Here is a 27,431-nt window from a genome sequence, read left to right on the forward strand (position 1 = left end):
GGGGAACACCCTGGGGGTACGGGGAACACCCTGGGAGGGGGAACACCCTGGGAGGGGGAACACCCTGGGAGGGGGAACACCCTGGGGGTACGGGGAACACCCTGGGAGGGGGAACACCCTGGGGGTACGGGGAACACCCTGGGAGGGGGAACACCCTGGGAGGGGGAACACCCTGGGAGGGGGAACACCCTGGGGGTACGGGGAACACCCTGGGAGGGGGAACACCCTGAGAGGGGGAACACCCTGGGAGGGGGAACACCCTGGGGGTACGGGGAACACCCTGGGAGGGGGAACACCCTGGGAGGGGGAACACCCTGGGAGGGGGAACACCCTGGGGGTACGGGGAACACCCTGGGAGGGGGAACACCCTGGGGGTACGGGGAACACCCTGGGAGGGGGAACACCCTGGGAGGGGGAACACCCTGGGAGGGGGAACACCCTGGGGGTACGGGGAACACCCTGGGAGGGGGAACACCCTGGGAGGGGGAACACCCTGGGAGGGGGAACACCCTGGGGGTACGGAGAACACCCTGGGAGGGGGAACACCCTGGGAGGGGGAACACCCTGGGAGGGGGAACACCCTGAGAGGGGGAACACCCTGGGAGGGGGAACACCCTGGGGGTACGGGGAACACCCTGGGAGGGGGAACACCCTGGGAGGGGGAACACCCTGGGAGGGGGAACACCCTGGGAGGGGGAACACCCTGGGGGTACGGAGGACACCCTGGGAGGGGGAACACCCTGGGAGGGGGAACACCCTGGGAGGGGGAACACCCTGGGAGGGGGAACACCCTGGGAGGGGGAACACCCTGGGAGGGGGAACACCCTGGGGGTACGGGGAACACCCTGGGGGTACGGGGAACACCCTGGGAGGGGGAACACCCTGGGGGTACGGGGAACACCCTGGGAGGGGGAACACCCTGGGGGTACGGGGAACACCCTGGGGGTACGGGGAACACCCTGGGAGGGGGAACACCCTGGGAGGGGGAACACCCTAGGGGTACGGGGAACTCTCTCAGGTCAGTATTAACCCGTATTGTATTCATAAAAGTATACAATACAGACATATATTATTTGAACAGACAGACAGACAGACAGACAGACAGGTTTACCGGGTGGAAGAAGCCGGGCTGCGCTCCCAGAGACAACAACCTCAGACACGTCTCCAGACTTCCTGTTCTCACGCTGGAGTGGAGTTGCTGAGGGAGAGAGACATAGAGAGGGAGAGAGAGAGAGAGAGAGAGAGAGAGAGAGAGACACAGAGAGAGAGAGAGAGAGAGACATGGAGAGAGAGAGAGAGAGAGAGATAGACAGAGAGAGAGAGAGAGAGAGAGAGAGAGAGAGAGAGAGACATGGAGAGAGAGAGAGACACATAGAGAGAGAGAGAGAGAGAGAGAGAGAGAGAGAGAGAGACAGAGAGAGAGAGAGAGAGAGAGAGAGATAGAGAGACACAGCGAGAGAGAGAGAGAGAGAGAGAGAATTTTCTTCATATTGTAATATTGGTATTTTGAGGGAATTGTTTGTATGTTACATGTTGTTAAATTGTTTGCATGATAAATGGTGTATTTTATGATTTAATAAATGATAAATGGTGTGTTTTAGTAGTTCAGCATTAATTTTAAGTGGTGTATTTTAGTTTTTTGGTATTAATTTGTTGCATGTTTTGAACTTGTATTTGGACATTTTTAATGCTGCCCATTTCCTTTTTAACCCATTCAGGACGGGAACCCCTTTGGGTGCATGTTTTAAGCATTATGTTATACTTTAGCTGTTGAAAAAAAACAGATCTACAAGCTCGTAGAGCGGCACCGAGTGCCACGTTACGAGCTTGTAGATCTGCTATTTGTTTTGAAAAACAGTGAAACTGTGGTGCAAATCTATGAATATATATAATTATTTATTTCACACCACTGAGTGTATTATTAACTGCTTCAGGTCAGTATTAACCCTTTCAGGTCAGTATTAACTCCTTCAGGTCAGTATTAACCCTCTCCGGTCAGTATTAACCCCTTCAGGTCAGTATTAACTCATTCAGGTCAGTATTAACTCCTTCAGGTCAGTATTAACCCTTTCAGGTCAGTATTAACTCCTTCAGGTCAGTATTAACTCTTAACTCTTTCAGGTCAGTATTAACTCCTTCAGGTCAGTATTAACTCTTAACTCTTTCAGGTCAGTATTAACTCCTTCAGGTCAGTATTAACCCTTTCAGGTCAGTATTAACTCTTAACTCTTTCAGGTCAGTATTAACTCTTAACTCTTTCAGGTCAGTATTAACTCCTTCAGGTCAGTATTAACCCTCTCAGGTCACTAGTAACCGTGTCAGGTCAGTATTAACCCCTTCAGGTCAGTATTAACCCTCTCAGGTCAGTATAACCTCCTTCAGGTCCGTATTAACTCCTTCAGGTCAGTATTAACCCTCTCAGGTCAGTATTAACCCCTTCAGGTCAGTATTAACTCCTTCAGGTCAGTATTAACTCTTTCAGTTCAGTATTAACTCCTTCAGGTCAGTATTAACTCTTAACTCCTTCAGGTCAGTATTAACTCCTTCAGGTCAGTATTAACTCTTAACTATTTCAGGTCAGTATTAACTCTTAACTCCTTCAGGTCAGTATTAACTCCTTCAGGTCAGTATTAACTCCTTCAGGTCAGTATTAACCCTCTCAGGTCAGTAGTAACCCTCTCAGGTCAGTATTAACCCTCTCAGGTCAGTATTAACCCTCTCAGGTCAGTATTAACTCTTTCAGGTCAGTATTAACTCTTTCAGGTCAGTATTAACTCTTTCAGGTCAGTATTAACTCCTTCAGGTCAGTATTAACTCCTTCAGGTCAGTATTAACTCATTCAGGTCAGTATTAACTCCTTCAGGTCAGTATTAACCCTCTCAGGTCAGTATTAACTCTCTCAGGTCAGTATTTACTCCTTCAGGTCAGTATTAACCCTCTCAGGTCAGTATTAACCCTCTCAGGTCAGTATTAACTCCTTCAGGTCAGTATTAACTCCTTCAGGTCAGTATTAACCCTCTCAGGTCAGTATTAACCCTTTCAGGTCAGTATTAACCCTCTCAGGTCAGTATTAACTCCTTCAGGTCAGTATTAACTCCTTCAGGTCAGTATTAACCCTCTCAGGTCAGTATTAACCCTTTCAGGTCAGTATTAACCCTCTCAGGTCAGTATTAACTCCTTCAGGTCAGTATTAACCCCTTCAGGTCAGTATTAACCCTTTCAGGTCAGTATTAACCCCTTCAGGTCAGTATTAACCCTTTCAGGTCAGTATTAACCCTTTCAGGTCAGTATTAACTCTTTCAGGTCAGTATTAACCATTTAACGTCAGTATTAACCCTCTTAGGTCAGTATTAACTCCTCAGGTCAGTATTAACCCTTTCAGGTCAGTATTAACTCCTTCAGGTCAATATTAACCCCTTCAGGTCAGTATTAACTCATTCAGGTCAGTATTAACCCCTTCAGGTCAGTATTAACCCCTTCAGGTCAGTATTAACTCCTCAGGTCAGTATTAACCTTTTCAGGTCAGTATTAACCCTTTCAGGTCAGTATTAACTCCTTCAGGTCAATATTAACCCCTTCAGGTCAGTATTAACTCATTCAGGTCAGTATTAACCCCTTCAGGTCAGTATTAACCCCTTCAGGTCAGTATTAACTCCTCAGGTCAGTATTAACCTTTTCAGGTCAGTATTAACCCTTTCAGGTCAGTATTAACTCCTTCAGGTCAGTATTAACCCTCTCAGGTCAGTATTAACTCCTTCAGGTCAGTACTAACTCCTTTAGGTCAGTATTAACCCTCTCAGGTCAGTATTACAGCTTTCAGGTCAGTATTAACTCCTTCAGGTCAGTATTAACCCTTTCAGGTCAGGTCAGTATTAACCCTATCAGGTCAGTATTAACTCTCTCAGGTCAGTATTAACCCCTTCAGGTCAGTATTAACCCTCTCAGGTCAGTATTAACTCATTCAGGTCAGTATTAACTCATTCAGGTCAGTATTAACTCCTTCAGGTCAGTATTAACTCCTTCAGGTCAGTATTAACCCTCTCCGGTCAGTATTAACTCCTTCAGGTCAGTATTAACTCCTTCAGGTCAGTATTAACTCCTTCAGGTCAGTATTAACTCCTTCAGGTCAGTATTAACTCCTTCAGGTCAGTATTAACCCTCTCAGGTCAGTATTGACCCTCTCAGGTCAGTATTAACTCCTTCAGGTCAGTATTAACTCCTTCAGGTCAGTATTAACTCCTTCAGGTCAGTATTAACCCTCTCAGGTCAGTATTAACTCCTTCAGGTCAGTATTAACCCTCTCTGGTCAGTATTAACTCCTTCAGGTCAGTATTAACCCTCTCAGGTCAGTATTAACCCTCTCAGGTCAGTATTAACTCCTTCAGGTCAGTATTAACCCCTTCAGGTCAGTATTAACCCTCTCAGGTCAGTATTAACTCCTTCAGGTCAGTATTAACTCCTTCAGGTCAGTATTAACCCTCTCAGGTCAGTATTAACTCCTTCAGGTCAGTATTAAATCCTTCGGTCAGTATTAACCCTTTCAGGTCAGTATTAACTCCTTCAGGTCAGTATTAACCCTTTCAGGTCAGTATTAACTCCTTCAGGTCAGTATTAACTCCTTCAGGTCAGTATTAACCCTCTCAGGTCAGTATTAACCCTCTCAGGTCAGTATTAACTCCTTCAGGTCAGTATTAACTCCTTCAGGTCAGTATTAACCCCTTCAGGTCAGTATTAACCCCTTCAGGTCAGTATTAACCCCTTCAGGTCAGTATTAACCCTCTCAGGTCAGTATTAACTCCTTCAGGTCAGTATTAACTCCTTCAGGTCAGTATTAACCCTCTCAGGTCAGTATTAACCCTTTCAGGTCAGTATTAACTCCTTCAGGTCAGTATTAACCCTTTCAGGTCAGTATTAACCCTCTCAGGTCAGTATTAACTCCTTCAGGTCAGTATTAACTCCTTCAGGTCAGTATTAACCCTTTCATGTCAGTATTAACTCCTTCAGGTCAGTATTAACCCTCTCCGGTCAGTATTAACTCCTTCAGGTCAGTATTAACTCCTTCAGGTCAGTATTAACTCCTTCAGGTCAGTATTAACCCTCTCCGGTCAGTATTAACTCATTCAGGTCAGTATTAACCCTCTCAGGTCAGTATTAACCCTCTCAGGTCAGTATTAACTCCTTCAGGTCAGTATTAACTCCTTCAGGTCAGTATTAACCCTTTCAGGTCCATATTAACCTTTTCAGGTCAGTATTAACTCCTTCAGGTCAGTATTAACTCCTTCAGGTCAGTATTAACCCTCGCAGGTCAGTATTAACCCTCTCAGGTCAGTATTAACTCCTTTAGGTCAGTATTAACTACTTCAGGTCAGTATTAACTCTCTCTTTCAGGTCAGTATTAGGTCAGTATTAACTCTCTCTTTCAGGTCAGTATTAACTCCTTCAGGTCAGTATTAACTATCTCAGGTCAGTATTAACCCTCTCAGGTCAGTATTAATCCTTCAGGTCAGTATTAACTCCTTCAGGTCAGTATTAACTATCTCTTTCAGGTCAGTTTTAACCCTCTCAGGTCAGTATTAACTCCTTCGGGTCAGTATTAACTCCTTCAGGTCAGTATTAACCCCTTCAGGTCAGTATTACAGCTTTCAGGTCAGTATTAACTCCTTCAGGTCAGTATTAACCCTTTCAGGTCAGTATTAACCATCTCAGGTCAGTATTAACTCCTTCAGGTCAGTATTAACTCCTTCAGGTCAGTATTAACCCTCTCAGGTCAGTATTAACTCCTTCAGGTCAGTATTAACTCCTTCAGGTCAGTATTAACCCTCTCAGGTCAGTATTAACCCTCTCAGGTCAGTATTAACCCTTTCAGGTCAGTATTAACCCTCTCAGGTCAGTATTAACTCCTTCAGGTCAGTATTAACTCCTTCAGGTCAGTATTAACCCTCTCATGTCAGTATTAACCCTCTCAGGTCAGTATTAACTCCTTCAGGTCAGTATTAAGTCTTTCAGGTCAGTATTAACTCCTTCAGGTCAGTATTAACCCTTTCAGGTCAGTATTAACTCCTTCAGGTCAGTATTAACTCCTTCAGGTCAGTATTAACCCTCTCAGGTCAGTATTAACTCATTCAGGTCAGTATTAACTCCTTCAGGTCACTATTAACCCTTTCAGGGCAGTATTAACCCTCTCAGGTCAGTATTAACTCCTTCAGGTCAGTATTAACTCCTTCAGGTCAGTATTAACCCTCTCAGGTTAGTATTAACCCTTTCAGGTCAGTATTAACTCCTTCAGGTCACTATTAACCCTTTCAGGGCAGTATTAACCCTCTCAGGTCAGTATTAACTCCTTCAGGTCAGTATTAACTCCTTCAGGTCAGTATTAACCCTCTCAGGTCAATATTAACTCCTTCAGGTCAGTATTAAGTCTTTCAGGTCAGTATTAACTCCTTCAGGTCAGTATTAACTCCTTCAGGTCAGTATTAACTCCTTCAGGTCAGTATTAAGTCTTTCAGGTCAGTATTAACCCTTTCAGGTCAGTATTAACCCTTTCAGGTCAGTATTAACTCCTTCAGGTCAGTATTAACCCTTTCAGGTCAGTATTAACCCGCTCAGGTCAGTATTAACTCCTTCAGGTCAGTATTAACTCCTTCAGGTCAGTATTAACCCTCTCAGGTCAGTATTAACTCATTCAGGTCAGTATTAACTCCTTCAGGTCACTATTAACCCTTTCAGGGCAGTATTAACCCTCTCAGGTCAGTATTAACTCCTTCAGGTCAGTATTAACTCCTTCAGGTCAGTATTAACCCTCTCAGGTTAGTATTAACCCTTTCAGGTCAGTATTAACTCCTTCAGGTCACTATTAACCCTTTCAGGGCAGTATTAACCCTCTCAGGTCAGTATTAACTCCTTCAGGTCAGTATTAACTCCTTCAGGTCAGTATTAACCCTCTCAGGTCAATATTAACTCCTTCAGGTCAGTATTAAGTCTTTCAGGTCAGTATTAACTCCTTCAGGTCAGTATTAACTCCTTCAGGTCAGTATTAACTCCTTCAGGTCAGTATTAAGTCTTTCAGGTCAGTATTAACCCTTTCAGGTCAGTATTAACCCTTTCAGGTCAGTATTAACTCCTTCAGGTCAGTATTAACCCTTTCAGGTCAGTATTAACCCGCTCAGGTCAGTATTAACTCCTTCAGGTCAGTATTAACTCCTTCAGGTCAGTATTAACCCTCTCAGGTCAGTATTAACTCATTCAGGTCAGTATTAAGTCTTTCAGGTCAGTATTAACTCCTTCAGGTCAGTATTAACTCCTTCAGGTCAGTATTAACTCCTTCAGGTCAGTATTAACCCTCTCAGGTCAGTATTAACTCATTCAGGTCAGTATTAAGTCTTTCAGGTCAGTATTAACTCCTTCAGGTCAGTATTAACTCCTTCAGGTCAGTATTAACCCTCTCAGGTCAGTATTAACCCTCTCAGGTCAGTATTAACCCTCTCAGGTCAGTATTAACCCTCTCAGGTCAGTATTAACCCTCTCAGGTCATTATTAACCCTCTCCTCACCTTGCTCAGGTCCGTGGCGGTAACCCCGTCGTCTTCTCGACATGGCAGCTTGTGGACGAACGACAACATCTGGTACTTTGATCTGATGAACTCTGACTTCACTGTGCTGGGGAGAGAGAGAGATAGAGAGACATAGGGTTACTATACACAGAGAGAGAGAGATAGAGAGACATAGGGTTACTATACACAGAGAGAGAGAGAGAGAGACATTACCTTACTGAGAGAGAGAGAGAGAGAGAGAGAGAGAGAGAGAGAGAGAGAGAGAGAGAGACATTACCTTACTGAGAGAGAGAGAGAGAGAGAGAGAGATAGAGAGACATTACCTTACTGAGAGAGAGAGAGAGACATTACCTTACTGAGAGAGAGAGAGAGAGAGAGAGAGAGAGAGACATTACCTTACTGAGAGAGAGAGAGAGAGAGAGAGGAGAGAGAGAGAGAGAGAAGAGAGAGAGAGAGAGAGAGAGAGAGAGAGAGAGAGAGAGACATTACCTTACTGAGAGAGAGAGAGAGAGAGAGAGAGAGAGAGAGAGAGAGATAGAGAGACATTACCTTACTGAGAGAGAGAGAGAGAGAGAGAGAGAGAGAGAGAGAGACATTACCTTACTGAGAGAGAGAGAGAGAGAGAGAGAGAGAGAGAGACATTACCTTACTGAGAGAGAGAGAGAGAGAGAGAGAGAGAGAGAGAGAGAGAGAGAGAGAGAGAGAGAGAGAGAGAGAGACATTACCTTACTGAGAGAGAGAGAGAGAGAGAGAGAGAGAGAGAGAGAGAGAGAGAGAGAGAGAGAGAGAGAGACATTACCTTACTGAGAGAGAGAGAGAGAGAGAGAGAGAGAGACACTTTATATATATATATATATATATATATATATATAATTCATAATGTGTTAAGAGTCTTCAGAAGCATTCATATTTTAACCGTGCGGTAACAACATTGAGCACATCGGCGCGTTGTTCAACCAGCTCAAGCAGAGCTAGGACCTCAAGGTAATTCAGAGATAAACGGCTCTAAAGATCGGCGGCTCCAGAAATGTGTTGCCTAGCGACCAGGAGCCCCGCTTTACGCTCTGATTGGTCCACAGTGTATAAAGGTCAAAGGTTAAAGCATTCTTACTGGGCGTTGTCCTGAGGGTTTGGTTTCCGTCGTCCGCTCTGGATCTGAGCGGGATCCAACAGGCTGTGTTCCCAGATGGAGTTAGCACCGTTAGCTGCTAGTGTCTGCACCATCTGTAACACATGGAGTTAGCACCGTTAGCTGCTAGCGTCTGCACCATCTGTAACACATGGAGTTAGCACCGTTAGCTGCTAGCGTCTGCACCATCTGTAACACATGGAGTTAGCACCGTTAGCTGCTAGTGTCTGCACCATCTGTAACACATGGAGTTAGCACCGTTAGCTGCTAGCGTCTGCACCATCTGTAACACATGGAGTTAGCACCGTTAGCTGCTAGTGTCTGCACCATCTGTAACACATGGAGTTAGCACCGTTAGCTGCTAGCGTCTGCACCATCTGTAACACATGGAGTTAGCACCGTTAGCTGCTAGCGTCTGCACCATCTGTAACACATTAGAGTTAGCACCGTTAGCTGCTAGCGTCTGCACCATCTGTAACACATGGAGTTAGCACCGTTAGCTGCTAGCGTCTGCACCATCTGTAACACATGGAGTTAGCACCGTTAGCTGCTAGTGTCTGCACCATCTGTAACACATGGAGTTAGCACCGTTAGCTGCTAGCGTCTGCACCATCTGTAACACATGGAGTTAGCACCGTTAGCTGCTAGCGTCTGCACCATCTGTAACACATGGAGTTAGCACCGTTAGCTGCTAGCGTCTGCACCATCTGAAACACATGGAGTTAGCACCGTTAGCTGCTAACGTCTGGACCATCTGAAACACATTAGAGTTAGCACCGTTAGCTGCTAGCGTCTGCACCATCTGAAACACATTAGAGTTAGCACCGTTAGCTGCTAACGTCTGGACCATCTGAAACACATGGAGTTAGCACCGTTAGCTGCTAGCGTCTGCACCATCTGAAACACATTAGAGTTAGCACCATTAGCTGCTAACGTCTGGACCATCTGAAACACATGGAGTTAGCACCGTTAGCTGCTAACGTCTGCACAATCTGTAACACATGGAGTTAGCACCGTTAGCTGCTAACGTCTGCACAATCTGTAACACATGGAGTTAGCACCATTAGCTGCTAACGTCTGGACCATCTGAAACACATGGAGTTAGCACCGTTAGCTGCTAACGTCTGCACAATCTGTAACACATGGAGTTAGCACCGTTAGCTGCTAACGTCTGGACCATCTGTAACACATGGAGTTAGCACCGTTAGCTGCTAGCGTCTGGACCATCTGTAACACATGGAGTTAGCACCGTTAGCTGCTAACGTCTGCACCATCTGTAACACATGGAGTTAGCACCGTTAGCTGCTAACGTCTGGACCATCTGTAACACATGGAGTTAGCACCGTTAGCTGCTAGCGTCTGGACCATCTGTAACACATGGAGTTAGCACCGTTAGCTGCTAACGTCTGGACCATCTGAAACACATTAGAGTTAGCACCGTTAGCACATAGATAGCCCGTTACCATCCGAAACACAGTGTTAGCCACGTTAGCACACAGGGTCTGCCTGTGGTCTGTATTTACCTGTAGCAGGGATCAGTCTTATATTTTAGGGTGGGGGTCTGTTACCTGTATCAGCGCAGGGGGCCAGCCGCTGTGTCTCAGGTGTGTATATTTCAAGGTGGGGGTCTGCATTAGGGTGTATATTTTAAGGTGGGGGTCTGAGTTAGGGTGTATATTTTAAGGTCGGGGTCTGCATTAGGGTGTATATTTTAAGGTGGGGGTCTGAGTTAGGGTGTATATTTTAAGGTGGGGGTCTGAGTTAGGGTGTATATTTTAGGGTGGGGGTCTGCATTAGGGTGTATATTTTAAGGTGGGGGTCTGCATTAGGGTGTATATTTTAAGGTGGGGGTCTGAGTTAGGGTGTATATTTTAAGGTGGGGGTCTGAGTTAGGGTGTATATTTTAAGGTGGGGGTCTGTGTTAGGGTGTATATTTTAAGGTGGGGGTCTGAGTTAGGGTGTATATTTTAAGGTGGGGGTCTGAGTTAGGGTGTATATTTTAAGGTGGGGGTCTGAGTTAGGGTGTATATTTTAAGGTGGGGGTCTATGTTAGGGTGTATATTTTAAGGTGGGGGTCTATGTTACCTGTATCAGGGCGGGGGGCGGGGTCTATGTTACCTGTATCAGGGTGGGGGGCGGGGTCTATGTTACCTGTATCAGGGTGGGGGGCGGGGTCTATGTTACCTGTATCAGGGTGGGGGGCGGGGTCTATGTTTACCTGTATCAGGGTGGGGGGCGGGGTCTATGTTACCTGTATCAGGGTGGGGGGCGGGGTCTATGTTACCTGTATCAGGGTGGGGGGCGGGGTCTATGTTACCTGTATCAGGGTGGGGGGCGGGGTCTATGTTACCTGTATCAGGGTGGGGGGCGGGGTCTATGTTACCTGTATCAGGGTGGGGGGCGGGGTCTATGTTACCTGTATCAGGGTGGGGGGCGGGGTCTATGTTACCTGTATCAGGGCGGGGGGCGGGGTCTATGTTACCTGTATCAGGGTGGGGGGCGGGGTCTATGTTACCTGTATCAGGGCGGGGTCTATGTTACCTGTATCAGGGTGGGGGGCGGGGTCTATGTTACCTGTATCAGGGCGGGGTCTATGTTACCTGTATCAGGGTGGGGGGCGGGGTCTATGTTACCTGTATCAGGGTGGGGGGCGGGGTCTATGGTTACCTGTATCAGGGAGGGGGGCGGGGTCTATGTTACCTGTATCAGGGTGGGGGGCGGGGTCTATGGTTACCTGTATCAGGGAGGGGGGCGGGGTCTATGTTACCTGTATCAGGGCGGGGTCTATGTTACCTGTATCAGGGCGGGGTCTATGTTACCTGTATCAGGGTGGGGGGTGGGGTCTATGGTTACCTGTATCAGGGAGGGGGGCGGGGTCTATGTTTACCTGTATCAGGGCGGGGTCTATGTTACCTGTATCAGGGCGGGGGGCCAGCCGCTGTGTCGCAGGTGTTTGACGATGGAGATGTGTCGTCCCAGACTGCGATGCACCGAGCAGCACTCATCACACACCAGAACACCTCTGTTGATGCTCGCCCAGCCCGGATCTGAGAGAGAGACACAGAGACACACAGCAAGAGAGAGAGAGAGAGAGAAACTCGTCAGGAATCAGGATAGGTTGCCAAAATAAACAACTACACTTTAGAAACAAGACCAAATAAACAACTACACTTTAGAAACAAGACCAAATAAACAACTACACTTTAGAAACGAGACCAAATAAACAACTACACTTTAGAAACAAGACCAAATAAACAACTACACTTTAGAAACAAGACCAAATAAACCACTACACTTTAGAAACAAGCCCAAATAAACTACACTTTAGAAACAAAACCAAATAAACAACTACACTTTAGAAACAAAACCAAATAAACAACTACACTTTAGAAACAAAACCAAATAAACAACTACACTTTAGAAACAAGACCAAATGAACAACTACACTTTAGAAACAAAACCAAATAAACAACTACACTTTAGAAACTAGAAAGGTCGCAATTTAAAAAAATTGCAAAGTGTGGTTGCCGCAGTGGCTTACATATGCCCCTCCCACTGATATTGCCAGCCAATTACAATGTCGCTTCACCCCTGCGATCATGCGCAAGTAATTCGGAGGGTATTTATCCCCAAAAAATCAAGTTTTCGCATTTGCGGCGCCCCCTATAGATGAAAATGGAATTGCTTTTGGCTTTTGGTTGATTAAACCACCCCGGACATGTGATTCAAATTTGGGATGGATTGGACATTCCGTTCGTGATTTATGGCATTTTTGTGATATAGGCCCCTCCTACTAACTTCGGACGACGATTACGGCCGAACGATATGCACTACCAAAATTATGCCGATGGTGTTTTAATCGGATAGGTCCAGAGATCATGTGTGCTGATTTTTGTGAGATTTGGACAAAATCTGTAGAAGGAGCAGCAAAAAGTGTGTTTTGGAGAAAATTCAAAATGGCGGAAAATCTATCATGACGCAAATGGGCGTGGCCTATATGGGGAGATGCGTCATGACCCAAGGAAGTCAGGGAAAAAAATTATTTTGATTTTACGACCTACGGTTCAAGAGTTATAAGTCAAAACGTAAAGTGGGCTGTTATAGCGCCACCATGAGGCCGACCGATAACATTATAAGTTGATTAATTTTAGTAATTATTATGAACCTACCCTCCAAGTTTTGTAACTATAGTGCTTACAGTCTCTGAGGAAAAAATACTTGAATGTGAGAAAATGCGAAAAATCGCATTTTCCCATTCATGTCAATGGGGAAATTGTATTCACTAATAAATTAATATCAATTAAACGATACAACATTTCTCTTAAAAAAATACAAGCACATCCTTCCCGATGAAGCCGGTCAATTTGAGATATGGCTCAAGTGCGTACAGTCAAAACTGTGGGAGGAGTAGTGCGTCAAACAAAAGGTTAGTGGAATAATAATATGCATGAACTAGAAAGCAGTTCCTGTAGAAACTGCGTGGGCTCGCTAAAAACGCAATGTATAAAGTTATAGCTGTGTCTGTGGGACCACCCACCAAGTCTGAACACTGGTTTTTCATTTTTAAGTTTTCTTTTTTAAGTTTTTTTTAAAGTTTAAAAAAAAAAAGTTTAAAAAAGAAAAAGTTTAAAAAAAAGTTTAAAAAAAAAAGTTTAAAAAAAAAAAAGTTTAAAAAAAAAAGTTTAAAAAAAAAAGTTTAAAAAAAAAAAAAGTTTAAAAAAAAAAGTTTAAAAAAAAAAAAGTTTAAAAAAAAAAGTTAAAAAAAAAAAAAGTTTATATTAGTGTTCCTATTGGTGGTGTAAGTCCATAAACAAATTTTCAGGACTGTATCATGCTGCAAACAAAAGTTAGAGCTGTGTAAAGGCCAGCCAATGGGAAGACAGAAGGGCGGGGCTTAAGCAATTAATTAAGTACAGCGTGCTCCTATTGGTGGTCTAAGCCCATGGAGCAAATTGCAAGACTGTAGCATGCTGCAAGCAAAAGACAGGGTTTTTGTGTGTGTGTGTGTGTGTGTGTGTGTGTGTGTGTGTGTGTGTGTGTGTGTGCGTGTGTGTGTGTGTGCGTGCGTGTGCACGTGCGTGCGTGCGTGTGCGTGTGCATGCATGCGTGTGTCTGTGACTCTGTGCGTAGAGCCTAATTGCACAAATAGCAAATCTACAAGCTGCGTGCGTGCGTGCGTGCGTGCGTATGCATGCGTGTGTCTGTGACTGCACAAATAGCAGACCTACAAGCTCACAAGGTTTCGCAGAGCAACTCATTGAGATCTTGTAACTCTAATGTCAGCCCTGTAATTAAGCCCTTATATGTCTCAGCTGTGGGAGAGTAAAACAGTGCTTCACTATGACTGGGAGATTTCAATGGGCCTGAATAGGGAAAAACCTATGCCCGAACAAATTGCTCTATCGCAAAAAGTAAAAGTCGAATGCAAATATTATTTTCACTTTGAGTGGCCTGAGACATTGAGGTACAACATGTGCGATGGTGGTGTTGGTACGATCGAAAATGTGGTTATAAGAGCGAGTTAAGAATTGTCTTCACGATACTTTCCTCGTAAGAATTATACAATGGAGGTCAATGGGCAGCTTGACTGTATTTGTGTCACTTAAAAGGCTGTAGTTCACATTCTGTATGTATCTGTGCTTTGGTGGTTACATTGTGTGAAAGAGGACATGTGTGGCTACAAAATGACCAAAGAACATCTGTGTAAAGTGAATATTTTGGCCGGGACGACAATTTGTTTGGTAAATTTCCAAGGAAAGAATTTCAGTTTCCACACTCTACTCAAGGAGGCCCCGCACTCTAAGGGGACACTGATTGGGCGATTGAACTGCGATTTCGGAAAAACCGTGTAACATATTCGAATACGGTTTGAACCACGACAAAGTCCACAGTCGTGTGAGCTAGCTAAAGTTTAAATCACGTTTCTACGACAAAGTATGCCAGAGTAATGAGGCTGCAAAAGTGAGGTTGATTTAGAGATAAAATCCCATACATTGTCTATGAGAGAAAGATTTTATAAATAAAGTTAAATATTTTAAAAAGTATAAACTTTTTCAAAAAACCTTTTTCACCAATGAAAATTCAAAAATTGATGAACATTTTAAAGTTTGAATGGAGTTTCAAAGTGAAAGTATGACAGAGTAATAAGAGCACAAAAAAGTCAACTGTGAAAAATGGGACGTTTCTCCCATCGACTCTCATTATAAAGAATGTAAAAAAAATTAAAAGTTTAAAAGTTAAAAAAGTATAAACAATTGTAAAAATCTAAATGCAAGCACACATAACTGCAAAGAGCTGAACAGTTTGAAGTTTGAACTAAATTTCTAGCATAAAGAGTGTGAAAGTAGTAGGAGGACGAAAAAAAGGGCGGAAATTGGAAGTAGAAGAACTAGAAAGCAGTTCCTGTAGAAACTGCGTGGGCTCGCTAAAAACGCAATGTATAAAGTTATAGCTGTGTCTGTGGGACCACCCACCAAGTCTGAACACTGGAAAAAAGTACAAAAAGTTAAAAAGTATAACATTTAAAAAATAATAATAATATAAGCATAAATAACTGCATAAAGCGGAACATGTTGAAGTTTGAACTACATTTCTAGCATAAAGTATGTGGAAGTAGTATGATGCCCAAAAAGTTGCAGAATAAAGTAAGTAAAGTTATAACTGTGTCTACTAATGATTTGTAATGTATGAATAATGCTTTACAATGTATTCTTGATTAATTAAGAAAGGGTAAAAAAAAATGGAGCATAAATATAAAAGCATTAATGAGCTTAACAGAAATTGTATTAAATAGCATACTTTTACATGTAATAAAGGGTCAAATGGCATATAGGCCTATCTATAAAAGCACAATGATTATTGATAACGGTCTAAGATTGTAGAGACACCGGATGTAGAAAATGAATGGAAAGAACAGATAAGTGCCATTCTCAAATAAAACAATGTCCAAACGAACACCGGATGTAGAAATTGACTCTATCTCTTGTCCCTTCCTAACATTTGAGTCTAGTTTTATGGTTGATTTTTTTTCATTTTTTTCCTGGGAGATTTTTTGATTGTCCTAGGGAGAAAGAGCACAATCCTCACATGTCCTCTGTTAGCTCAGTTAGCTAGTGTGCTGGTCCAGTGAGCCGATTGTCTGTGGTACGATTCCCACATTTTCCCAAAAGTATACAGGGAGTGAGTGGGCAAGTGGTTTTTTTTGGTCCCTCCCACCTGGGCAACAATTTGGCTAGTCAAAAGTACCCTTTTTAATTGCTTATTGTAGCCCTTCGGGCATACATTATGTGAATCCTTGCGGTGTCTTTTGTAGAAAAAAAAGGTTCTGACTGGGTGATACAGGCTGGGTGTGGAGAGGAGTGTCGCTTTGGCCTAGGCGAGCCTTTGTAAAAGTAGTTTTGGATTAAGTGCAATGGCCACTGATCACCACCTCCCACCTCATAGTAACTATTAAATATAAAGAGGGGAGAGTGCTCAGTGGCCCAGTGGGCAGAGCCCTGGCCCCTTGTGCCAGAGGTTGTTGGTTCAAGTCTAGCTTATTCCAGAAGGAGGCAGGGAGTGAATGTTTTTTTTTTTGTGGAGACCGTATAAGCGCCATATTTACGAGACTTGGGGGGGAGGTTCATAATAATTATGAAAATGTATTGAAAAGGAATTACATCAGTCGGCCTCATGGTGGCGCTATAACAGCCCACTTTACAATTGTCCCTATAACTCTTGAACCGTAAGTTGTAAAATCAAAATTATTTTTTCCATGGATTCTTTGGGTCATGACGCATCTCCGCATATAGGCCATGCAAATTGGCACCTCGGAAGAATTTCCACCAAATTTGAATTTTCTTCAAAACACACTTTTTGCTCTTCCACCTAGAGATTTTGTCCAAATCTCACACAAATTGGCACCAATGAACTCTGGACCTATCCCATTAAAACACCACAGACCGAATTATGATAGTTCGTACTGTTCGGCCATAATCGTCCAACCAATGTTAGTAGGAGGGGCCTATTTTACAAACATTGCCGCAAATCACGAATGGAATGTCCAATCCATCCCAAATTTGAATCACAGGTTGCGTGTGGTTCAATCAACCCAGAGCCAAAATCAATTACATTTTCATCCATAGGGGGCGCCACAAAAGCAAAAAAATGGAACCGTTTGTTGTAGAAAATGATTTTTGGGGGTGTGGCTACACAATGACCAAAGAACATGCGTCTAAAGTGAATATTTTGGCCGGGACGACAATTTGTTTGGTAAATTTCCAAGGAAAGAATTTCAGTTTCCACCCTCTAGTCTACAAGGCCCGGCACTCTAAGCGGGCACTAATTATGCCAAACGGCCTGCGATTGAACTGCGACTTCGGAAAAAACCTGTAACGTATTCGAATACGGTTTGAACCACGAGAAAGTCCAAAGTCGTGTGAGCTTGCTAAAGTTTAAATCACGTTTCTACGACAAACTATGCCAGAGTAATGAGGCTGCAAAAGTGAGGTTGATTTGGGATAAAATCCCATGCATTGTCTATGGGAGACGAGAATTATAAATAAAGTTAAATATCTAAAAAGGTATAAACTTTTTCAAAACAACGTTTTCACCAATGAAAATTCAAAGATAGATGAACATTTTAAAGTTTGAATGGAGTTTCAAAGTGAAAGTATGACGGAGTAATTAGAGCACAAAAAAAATGGGACCTTTCTTCCATCGACTCTCATTATAAAGAATGTAAAAAGTTAAAAAGTTAAAAAGTTAAAAAAGTATAAACAATTGTAAAAATAAAAATGCAAGCACACATAACTGCAAAGAGCTGAACAGTTTGAAGTTTGAACTAAATTTCTAGCATAAAGTGTGTGAAAGTAGTAGCGGTTCGAAGAATGAAATCTGTGGATAACAATAGTGTGCTCGCTGAGGCGAGCCCACAATAATGGATCCAATGCAAGTATTTCTTTCCCCTTGGAGACCGTATAAGCGCCATATTTACGAGACTTGGGGGGGAGGTTCATAATAATTATGAAAATGTATTGAAAAGGAATTACATCAGTCGGCCTCATGGTGGCGCTATAACAGCCCACTTTACAATTGTCCCTATAACTCTTGAACCGTAAGTTGTAAAATCAAAATTATTTTTTCCATGGATTCTTTGGGTCATGACGCATCTCCGCATATAGGCCATGCAAATTGGCACCTCGGAAGAATTTCCACCAAATTTGAATTTTCTTCAAAACACACTTTTTGCTCTTCCACCTAGAGATTTTGTCCAAATCTCACACAAATTGGCACCAATGAACTCTGGACCTATCCCATTAAAACACCACAGACCGAATTATGATAGTTCGTACTGTTCGGCCATAATCGTCCAACCAATGTTAGTAGGAGGGGCCTATTTTACAAACATTGCCGCAAATCACGAATGGAATGTCCAATCCATCCCAAATTTGAATCACAGGTTGCGTGTGGTTCAATCAACCCAGAGCCAAAATCAATTACATTTTCATCCATAGGGGGCGCCACAAAAGCAAAAAAATGTAACCGTTTGTTGTAGAAAATGATTTTTGGGGGTGTGGCTACACAATGACCAAAGAACATGCGTCTAAAGTGAATATTTTGGCCGGGACGACAATTTGTTTGGTAAATTTCCAAGGAAAGAATTTCAGTTTCCACCCTCTAGTCTACAAGGCCCGGCACTCTAAGCGGGCACTAATTATGCCAAACGGCCTGCGATTGAACTGCGACTTCGGAAAAAACCTGTAACGTATTCGAATACGGTTTGAACCACGAGAAAGTCCAAAGTCGTGTGAGCTTGCTAAAGTTTAAATCACGTTTCTACGACAAACTATGCCAGAGTAATGAGGCTGCAAAAGTGAGGTTGATTTGGGATAAAATCCCATGCATTGTCTATGGGAGAGGAGAATTATAAATAAAGTTAAATATCTAAAAAGGTATAAACTTTTTCAAAACAACGTTTTCACCAATGAAAATTCAAAGATAGATGAACATTTTAAAGTTTGAATGGAGTTTCAAAGTGAAAGTATGACGGAGTAATTAGAGCACAAAAAAAATGGGACCTTTCTTCCATCGACTCTCATTATAAAGAATGTAAAAAGTTAAAAAGTTAAAAAGTTAAAAAAGTATAAACAATTGTAAAAATAAAAATGCAAGCACACATAACTGCAAAGAGCTGAACAGTTTGAAGTTTGAACTAAATTTCTAGCATAAAGTGTGTGAAAGTAGTAGCGGTTCGAAGAATGAAATCTGTGGATAACAATAGTGTGCTCGCTGAGGCGAGCCCACAATAATGGATCCAATGCAAGTATTTCTTTCCCCTTGGAGACCGTATAAGCGCCATATTTACGAGACTTGGGGGGGAGGTTCATAATAATTATGAAAATGTATTGAAAAGGAATTACATCAGTCGGCCTCATGGTGGCGCTATAACAGCCCACTTTACAATTGTCCCTATAACTCTTGAACCGTAAGTTGTAAAATCAAAATTATTTTTTCCATGGATTCTTTGGGTCATGACGCATCTCCGCATATAGGCCATGCAAATTGGCACCTCGGAAGAATTTCCACCAAATTTGAATTTTCTTCAAAACACACTTTTTGCTCTTCCACCTAGAGATTTTGTCCAAATCTCACACAAATTGGCACCAATGAACTCTGGACCTATCCCATTAAAACACCACAGACCGAATTATGATAGTTCGTACTGTTCGGCCATAATCGTCCAACCAATGTTAGTAGGAGGGGCCTATTTTACAAACATTGCCGCAAATCACGAATGGAATGTCCAATCCATCCCAAATTTGAATCACAGGTTGCGTGTGGTTCAATCAACCCAGAGCCAAAATCAATTACATTTTCATCCATAGGGGGCGCCACAAAAGCAAAAAAATGTAACCGTTTGTTGTAGAAAATGATTTTTGGGGGTGTGGCTACACAATGACCAAAGAACATGCGTCTAAAGTGAATATTTTGGCCGGGACGACAATTTGTTTGGTAAATTTCCAAGGAAAGAATTTCAGTTTCCACCCTCTAGTCTACAAGGCCCGGCACTCTAAGCGGGCACTAATTATGCCAAACGGCCTGCGATTGAACTGCGACTTCGGAAAAAACCTGTAACGTATTCGAATACGGTTTGAACCACGAGAAAGTCCAAAGTCGTGTGAGCTTGCTAAAGTTTAAATCACGTTTCTACGACAAACTATGCCAGAGTAATGAGGCTGCAAAAGTGAGGTTGATTTGGGATAAAATCCCATGCATTGTCTATGGGAGAGGAGAATTATAAATAAAGTTAAATATCTAAAAAGGTATAAACTTTTTCAAAACAACGTTTTCACCAATGAAAATTCAAAGATAGATGAACATTTTAAAGTTTGAATGGAGTTTCAAAGTGAAAGTATGACGGAGTAATTAGAGCACAAAAAAAATGGGACCTTTCTTCCATCGACTCTCATTATAAAGAATGTAAAAAGTTAAAAAGTTAAAAAGTTAAAAAAGTATAAACAATTGTAAAAATTAAAATGCAAGCACACATAACTGCAAAGAGCTGAACAGTTTGAAGTTTGAACTAAATTTCTAGCATAAAGTGTGTGAAAGTAGTAGCGGTTCGAAGAATGAAATCTGTGGATAACAATAGTGTGCTCGCTGAGGCGAGCCCACAATAATGGATCCAATGCAAGTATTTCTTTCCCCTTGGAGACCGTATAAGCGCCATATTTACGAGACTTGGGGGGGAGGTTCATAATAATTATGAAAATGTATTGAAAAGGAATTACATCAGTCGGCCTCATGGTGGCGCTATAACAGCCCACTTTACAATTGTCCCTATAACTCTTGAACCGTAAGTTGTAAAATCAAAATTATTTTTTCCATGGATTCTTTGGGTCATGACGCATCTCCGCATATAGGCCATGCAAATTGGCACCTCGGAAGAATTTCCACCAAATTTGAATTTTCTTCAAAACACACTTTTTGCTCTTCCACCTAGAGATTTTGTCCAAATCTCACACAAATTGGCACCAATGAACTCTGGACCTATCCCATTAAAACACCACAGACCGAATTATGATAGTTCGTACTGTTCGGCCATAATCGTCCAACCAATGTTAGTAGGAGGGGCCTATTTTACAAACATTGCCGCAAATCACGAATGGAATGTCCAATCCATCCCAAATTTGAATCACAGGTTGCGTGTGGTTCAATCAACCCAGAGCCAAAATCAATTACATTTTCATCCATAGGGGGCGCCACAAAAGCAAAAAAATGTAACCGTTTGTTGTAGAAAATGATTTTTGGGGGTGTGGCTACACAATGACCAAAGAACATGCGTCTAAAGTGAATATTTTGGCCGGGACGACAATTTGTTTGGTAAATTTCCAAGGAAAGAATTTCAGTTTCCACCCTCTAGTCTACAAGGCCCGGCACTCTAAGCGGGCACTAATTATGCCAAACGGCCTGCGATTGAACTGCGACTTCGGAAAAAACCTGTAACGTATTCGAATACGGTTTGAACCACGAGAAAGTCCAAAGTCGTGTGAGCTTGCTAAAGTTTAAATCACGTTTCTACGACAAACTATGCCAGAGTAATGAGGCTGCAAAAGTGAGGTTGATTTGGGATAAAATCCCATGCATTGTCTATGGGAGAGGAGAATTATAAATAAAGTTAAATATCTAAAAAGGTATAAACTTTTTCAAAACAACGTTTTCACCAATGAAAATTCAAAGATAGATGAACATTTTAAAGTTTGAATGGAGTTTCAAAGTGAAAGTATGACGGAGTAATTAGAGCACAAAAAATGGGACCTTTCTTCCATCGACTCTCATTATAAAGAATGTAAAAAGTTAAAAAGTTAAAAAAGTATAAACAATTGTAAAAATAAAAATGCAAGCACACATAACTGCAAAGAGCTGAACAGTTTGAAGTTTGAACTAAATTTCTAGCATAAAGTGTGTGAAAGTAGTAGCGGTTCGAAGAATGAAATCTGTGGATAACAATAGTGTGCTCGCTGAGGCGAGCCCACAATAATAAATATAAACTGGCAAGAACTAGTGTGTGCTCGCTGTTGCGAGCCCACAATAAATATAAACTGGCAATAACTAGTGTGTGCTCGCTGTTGCGAGCCCACAATAATAAAGTGTTACAATTACAATAGTCTGGGCAACCACACTAACAAGCCCAAATAATCAACTACACTTCAGAAACAAGCCCAAATAAACAACTACACTTTAGAAACAAGCCCAAACTAGAAAAAGTGCCCCTCGGGGCACAGGTCTCCACCAGGGCAGGTCAGGTGGTGGCCTCCTGGTGGCGCTATAATAGGGCAATGTGAAAAGGGTGCCATTTCTTCATACGCCTTTGATGGAAATTGGATGATTTGAGGCATTTTACATTTTGTTTACGTTACATTTACGTTTTGCAAAAATCAACCTGTTGGTGGCGCTATAACAGGCCAATGTGAAAAGGGTGGGATATATTCCTCAGCCTAGTAAGAAAATGTGGGAAAGATTTCACGTAAATTGCACGCTGCGTTCATGATTTGAGGCTTTTGTTCAAAATGGGGCAATCTTGCAAACTTTGAAAGCCAATTATAGCCAATTAGGATGGAATATGAAATATCAGACAGATCCGACTTGAGCACATGACTATAGAGATACTGTCTAACGATTTGTGAGATTTTTGGACAGAATCTGGAGGAGTAATATCAAAAAATGTGTTTTACAAAAGTCGGCCTCCTGGTGGCGCTATAAAAGGCAGATGCGGAAAATACAGGTCAAAGGTTTGTCCTTGGCCTCTAGGGAGTGTGCATGCAATGTTTCACGCAGATTGGTGCAGTTTTAGGTAAAAAATGTGAAAAGCGGCCTCATGGTGGCGCTATAACAGGCCGTTCTGGAAAATATGGAGCAGAGGTTCATCGTTGGCATCCAGGGAGTGTGTGTGCAAAGTTTGGCATCGACCGGGTTAACGGTGCCGGAGATTAGCTGATAACGGACGGACGGAACGACGGACGGACACACGGACGGAGTGCAAACTAGAAAAAGTGCCCTTCTGGGCACAGGTCTCCACCAGGAGGATAGGACTGTGTGAGATGTTTGGCAAAATGTTTAGGAGTAATATAAACATGTTTGTTTGTTTGTTTGTTTTTTGCAACAATGTTCTTTTGTTGAGGAAATGCAGAGCCAGATCACTCATAGCATCTCTGAGGATAGAATTCTGGATGAGCAGGACATGTGCAGCATTTTGAACAAAACGGGCCACTCCTGAAAACTTTGGAAGGCAATGTTAGCCAATCAGTGTAGAATCTGAGAAATCCAACAGACTGTCTTGTTCACATGACTACAGAGATCATGTGTACCGATTTGCGTGAGATTTGGATGAAATCTGTGCGACTAACATAAGCAATGTGTTTTGCAGAAATCGGCCTCATGGTGGCGCTATAACCGGTAGATGTGGAGGGATGCAGAGACAATGTTTTTCCATGGCCTCTAGGGAGTGCACATACATAAGTTGTATACAGATCGATGCAGTTATAGCTAAAAACAGGAATTGGCCTGTTATAGCGCCACCATGAGGCTGATTTGGAAAAGAATGAGTGGCATGTCGTCCTCGGCCTAGTGGAAATGTGCGTGTATAATTTCACGGAAATTGCACACTGTGTTTGTGATTTGCGACATTTTGTTCGAAACGGAGCAATCATGTGAGCTTTGGAAGCCAATCTTAGCCAATCAGGATGGAAGATGGGAAATGGTGCAGATCCGTGTTGATCACATGACTATGAAGATAGTGTATACCGAATTGTGTGATGTATGGATAAAATGTGTACGAGTAATGTACAGAAATGTGTTTTGCCTAAATCGGCCTCATGGTGGCGCTATAACAGGCCATTGAAGAATATTTGGGGCAGAGGTTCGTTGTTGGCATCCAGGGAGTGTGTGTGCACAGTTTGGCATGGATCGGGCCAACGGTGCCGGAGATTAGCTGATAATGGACGGACGGAAGGACGGAATGAAGGAAGGAAGGAAGGACGGACACACACACACACACACACACACACACACACACACGGACGGAGTGCAAAACATACTCTCTCCCCATGCCTTTGGCCTGGTGGAGACATACATACTCTCTCCCATGCCTTCGGCCTGGTGGAGACAATAAACAACTACACTTTAGAGACAAGACCAAATTAAAAAATCCAATTAAATTGGCTTCATTGGCATACGTTTATTACATTTTAACTGGGGACCATCATATTTTAACTGGGGACCCCCAAACATAATATTTCAACTGGGGACCTCCCAACATAATATTTCAACTGGGGACCTCCCAACATAATATTTTAACTGGGGACCTTCCAACATAATATTTTAACTGGGGACCTTCCAACATAATATTTTAACTGGGGACCTCCCAACATAATATTTTAACTGGGGACCTTCCAACATAATATTTTAACTGGGGACCTTCCAACATAATATTTTAACTGGGGACCTCCCAACATCATATTTTAACTGGGGACCTCCCAACATAATATTTTAACTGGGGACCTCCCAACATCATATTTTAACTGGGGACCTCCCAACATCATATTTTAACTGGGGACCTCCCAACATCATATTTTAACTGGGGACCTTCCAACAACTGGGGACCTCCCAACATAATATTTTAACTGGGGACCCCCAAACATAATCATATTTGAACTGGGGACCCCCAAACATAATCATATTTGAACTGGGGACCTCCCAACATAATATTTTAACTGGGGACCTCCCAACATCATATTTTAACTGGGGACCTCCCAACATCATATTTTAACTGGGGACCTTCCAACAACTGGGGACCTCCCAACATAATATTTTAACTGGGGACCCCCAAACATAATCATATTTGAACTGGGGACCTCCCAACATAATATTTTAACTGGGGACCCCCAAACATTCATATTTTAACTGGGGACCCCCCAAAATAATCACATTTTAACTGGGGACCCCCCAAAATAATCACATTTTAACTACCACACACACAATCAGATTTGAACCCCAACACAATCATATTTTAACTTTACATTTTTATTTTTTCTCTCTTTCTTTCTCTCCACACACACACACACACACACACACAGTAACACAATCACAAATATACAATAACAAATTACAACACAACAAATATATTTTTGAATAGTAACACATTTAGCTGGGGACCCCTAGCTGTGGTCCACAGCTCAGAGCTGGGGACCCCCTGGAACCCATGCCTCATGGACCCCCTGGAACCCATCCATGGACCCCCGGGGGTCCCCGGGCCCACCTTGAGAATCACTGCTTTAGCTCAACATGCTAACTCAGCAGAATAAACAACACTGATGATGGCTATAATAACTAGCTGGAGTTAGCTTTAGCTCAACATGCTAACTAGCTGGAGTTAGCTTTAGCTCAACTCAGCAGCAACACAACACTGATGGTCATAATAATGGAGTTAGCTTTAGCTCAACATGCTAACTAGCTGGAGTTAGCTTTAGCTCAACATGCTAACTCAGCAGCAACACAACACTGATGGTCATAATAATGGAGTTAGCTTTAGCTCAACATGCTAACTAGCTGGAGTTAGCTTTAGCTCAACATGCTAACTAGCTGGAGTTAGCTTTAGCTAAAACCAACAACAAACAAACAGAGGAACAACTGAACAGTCTTAATTAATTCATAACGTTTTGTTTACAACGAAGAACTAAAACAACTCCATGTTGTTTGTTTTTTCTTTAATATCAGACCAAAACAACAACAACAACAACAACGCTTGCTATAGGTGGCTAACGCTAGCTAAGCTAAGCTAAGCTAACTGTGTGCCTGAAGAACCAAAAACAATAACACACCGTTATTTAGAAATAACCTTATAACTAGTATACACACACACACACACACACACACACACACACACGTGTAAATGTCAGAGCAGCAGAGCTTATATAGTCAAATACAAATTTTAATAAATACTAATTATCCATGTATAATGTTGTCTTCAGGCTGTCTGAATGACTGTATGAGTTACAACACTCTTTATTTGAGGAATATAAATTAATAAACGTTATTATAATTCCACCCAAAATATTAAAACAAAACATAATAGTAATTTACTACATGTATGTGTGACATCATGCGACATGAAAAGTAACATGAAATTAAAATAAATGGGAGTCCATCTATGGTTGTAAAGAACCAGAGCAGGACGCTATAGCTAGCGGCTTCTCCTCTCCTCCCATGCCGCTCTCCTAGCCCCTCTACCCGGCTGACGGTGACAGCAGCCCCGGGCCCCTGGTTGTAAAGAACCAGAGGAAGCTAGCGGCTTCTCCTCTCCTCCCAGGCCGCTCTCCTAGCCTCTCTACCCGGCTGACAGTGACAGCAGCCCCGGCCTCCTGGTTGTAAAGAACCAGGGGAGCTGTCTCCCCACCCAGGCCGCTCTCCTAGCCCCTCTGCCCGGCTGACAGTGACAGCAGCCCCGGCCTCACAACCCTCTCTCTCCTCTCCCATCATCCGATCCAATTAACCATGGCTCTGTTCAAAAGGAACGCTTTAAATAAGCCTTTTTCCCCCCTGTATTATTGTACGTTTTCTGTATTGATTTAATTCATGCTTGGTGTGGTGGACTGGTGGTCCGTGGTGGTGGTCCGTGGTGGTGGTGGTCCTACCTGACGCACTGCAGTCGGCGCAGACCTCCGTTCTCTGGAGCTTATTCCTGCTGGAGCACATGATGGTGATGTCGCTGCCCGGGCCGAGGTGGCTGGAGGTCGGCCTGAGGCTCCGCCGCTGCCCGGGCCGAGGTGGCTGGAGGTCGGCCTGAGGCTCCGCCGCTGCCCGGGCCGAGGTGGCTGGAGGTCGGCCTGAGGCTCCTCCGCTGCACCGCCGCTTCACTTCACCCGGCGGTCGGTTGCTTTCCTCCGGCTGCTGCCCCGCGGGTCTAGCGGACTGCCTGCTGGATGTTTAGCGGTGATGGAATCAATGATGGAGGTTCGTCTGTTTTTCTCTCTCTCTCTCTCTCTCTCTCTCTCTCTCTCTCTCTCTCTCTCTCTCTCTCCTTCCTTCCCCGAACAATCCCCTCTCAACCTCCCCGGAATAGAAGCCTCCCTCCTCGGCTCTCTCCGGGGTCTCTCTGCTCCCCCAGAGGACCGGCTGCTGCAGCTATTTCAGTCCGCCAGTCCGCTCCTCTCTGTCGGCCTGCTATAGTCCCAAAACCCCCTCCTCCCGGTGGTGGTTCTTCAATTAAAAACTAAAGGAATCAACAGTGTCTCTATAAACACAGTGTTTTCACCATTATGTTATGGCTGTTATTGTCATGGGGATGATAATAAATAGTACCGTCTCCCTCCTCCATGTTTAGTGGAGCTCCCCCCGGGCTGCGGTGCAGTGAGTGACCGGCAGATGGCAGCTCCTCCCCGGCTGTAGAATAGATGTCGCTACCGTTTAGTCCCGGACAGAAAAACAACAGAAAAGGCAGTAGGCCTAGTGGGAAAACTACTCAATGAATTGTGTCAGTAAAATGATCAACACTGAGATTAATATAGAAATACAATTAAAAGCCTGGTATTAGTATTTATTAACAGTTTGCAGAACTGAATGAGTGAAATATGATGTAAAAATGATTAACTTTGATTTTAACTTTGGTTTTATTTCAAAAAATGTAACAGAAATCAAACATAAATGTGAATGCAAGAAAACAAAAATACATAACAAAAACCGAGACAATAAAAGAAATCCAAAGAAAAACAGAAA

General features: G+C 43.1%; 1 protein-coding gene across 1 annotated transcript; it reads right to left on the bottom strand.

Annotated features, from left to right (window-relative positions):
* Nucleotides 1-1,111: 1,111 nt before the first annotated feature.
* LOC306919193 (ARF GTPase-activating protein GIT1-like) lies at nt 1,112-26,974 on the bottom strand (the record flags this gene model as incomplete). Its single annotated transcript, XM_079532015.1, has 5 exons — nt 26,351-26,974; nt 11,592-11,725; nt 8,661-8,773; nt 7,550-7,655; nt 1,112-1,198 (listed from the first exon to the last, which is right to left on the bottom strand). Coding segments are annotated over exons 1-5 (501 nt in total), but the record flags the coding sequence as incomplete, so codon positions are not given.
* Between the last annotated feature and the right edge of the window lie 457 nt (nt 26,975-27,431).

The sequence above is a fragment of the Electrona antarctica genome (assembly GCF_951216825.1).
Source record: "Electrona antarctica genome assembly, contig: scaffold_51, whole genome shotgun sequence".
NCBI lineage: Eukaryota > Metazoa > Chordata > Actinopteri > Myctophiformes > Myctophidae > Electrona > Electrona antarctica.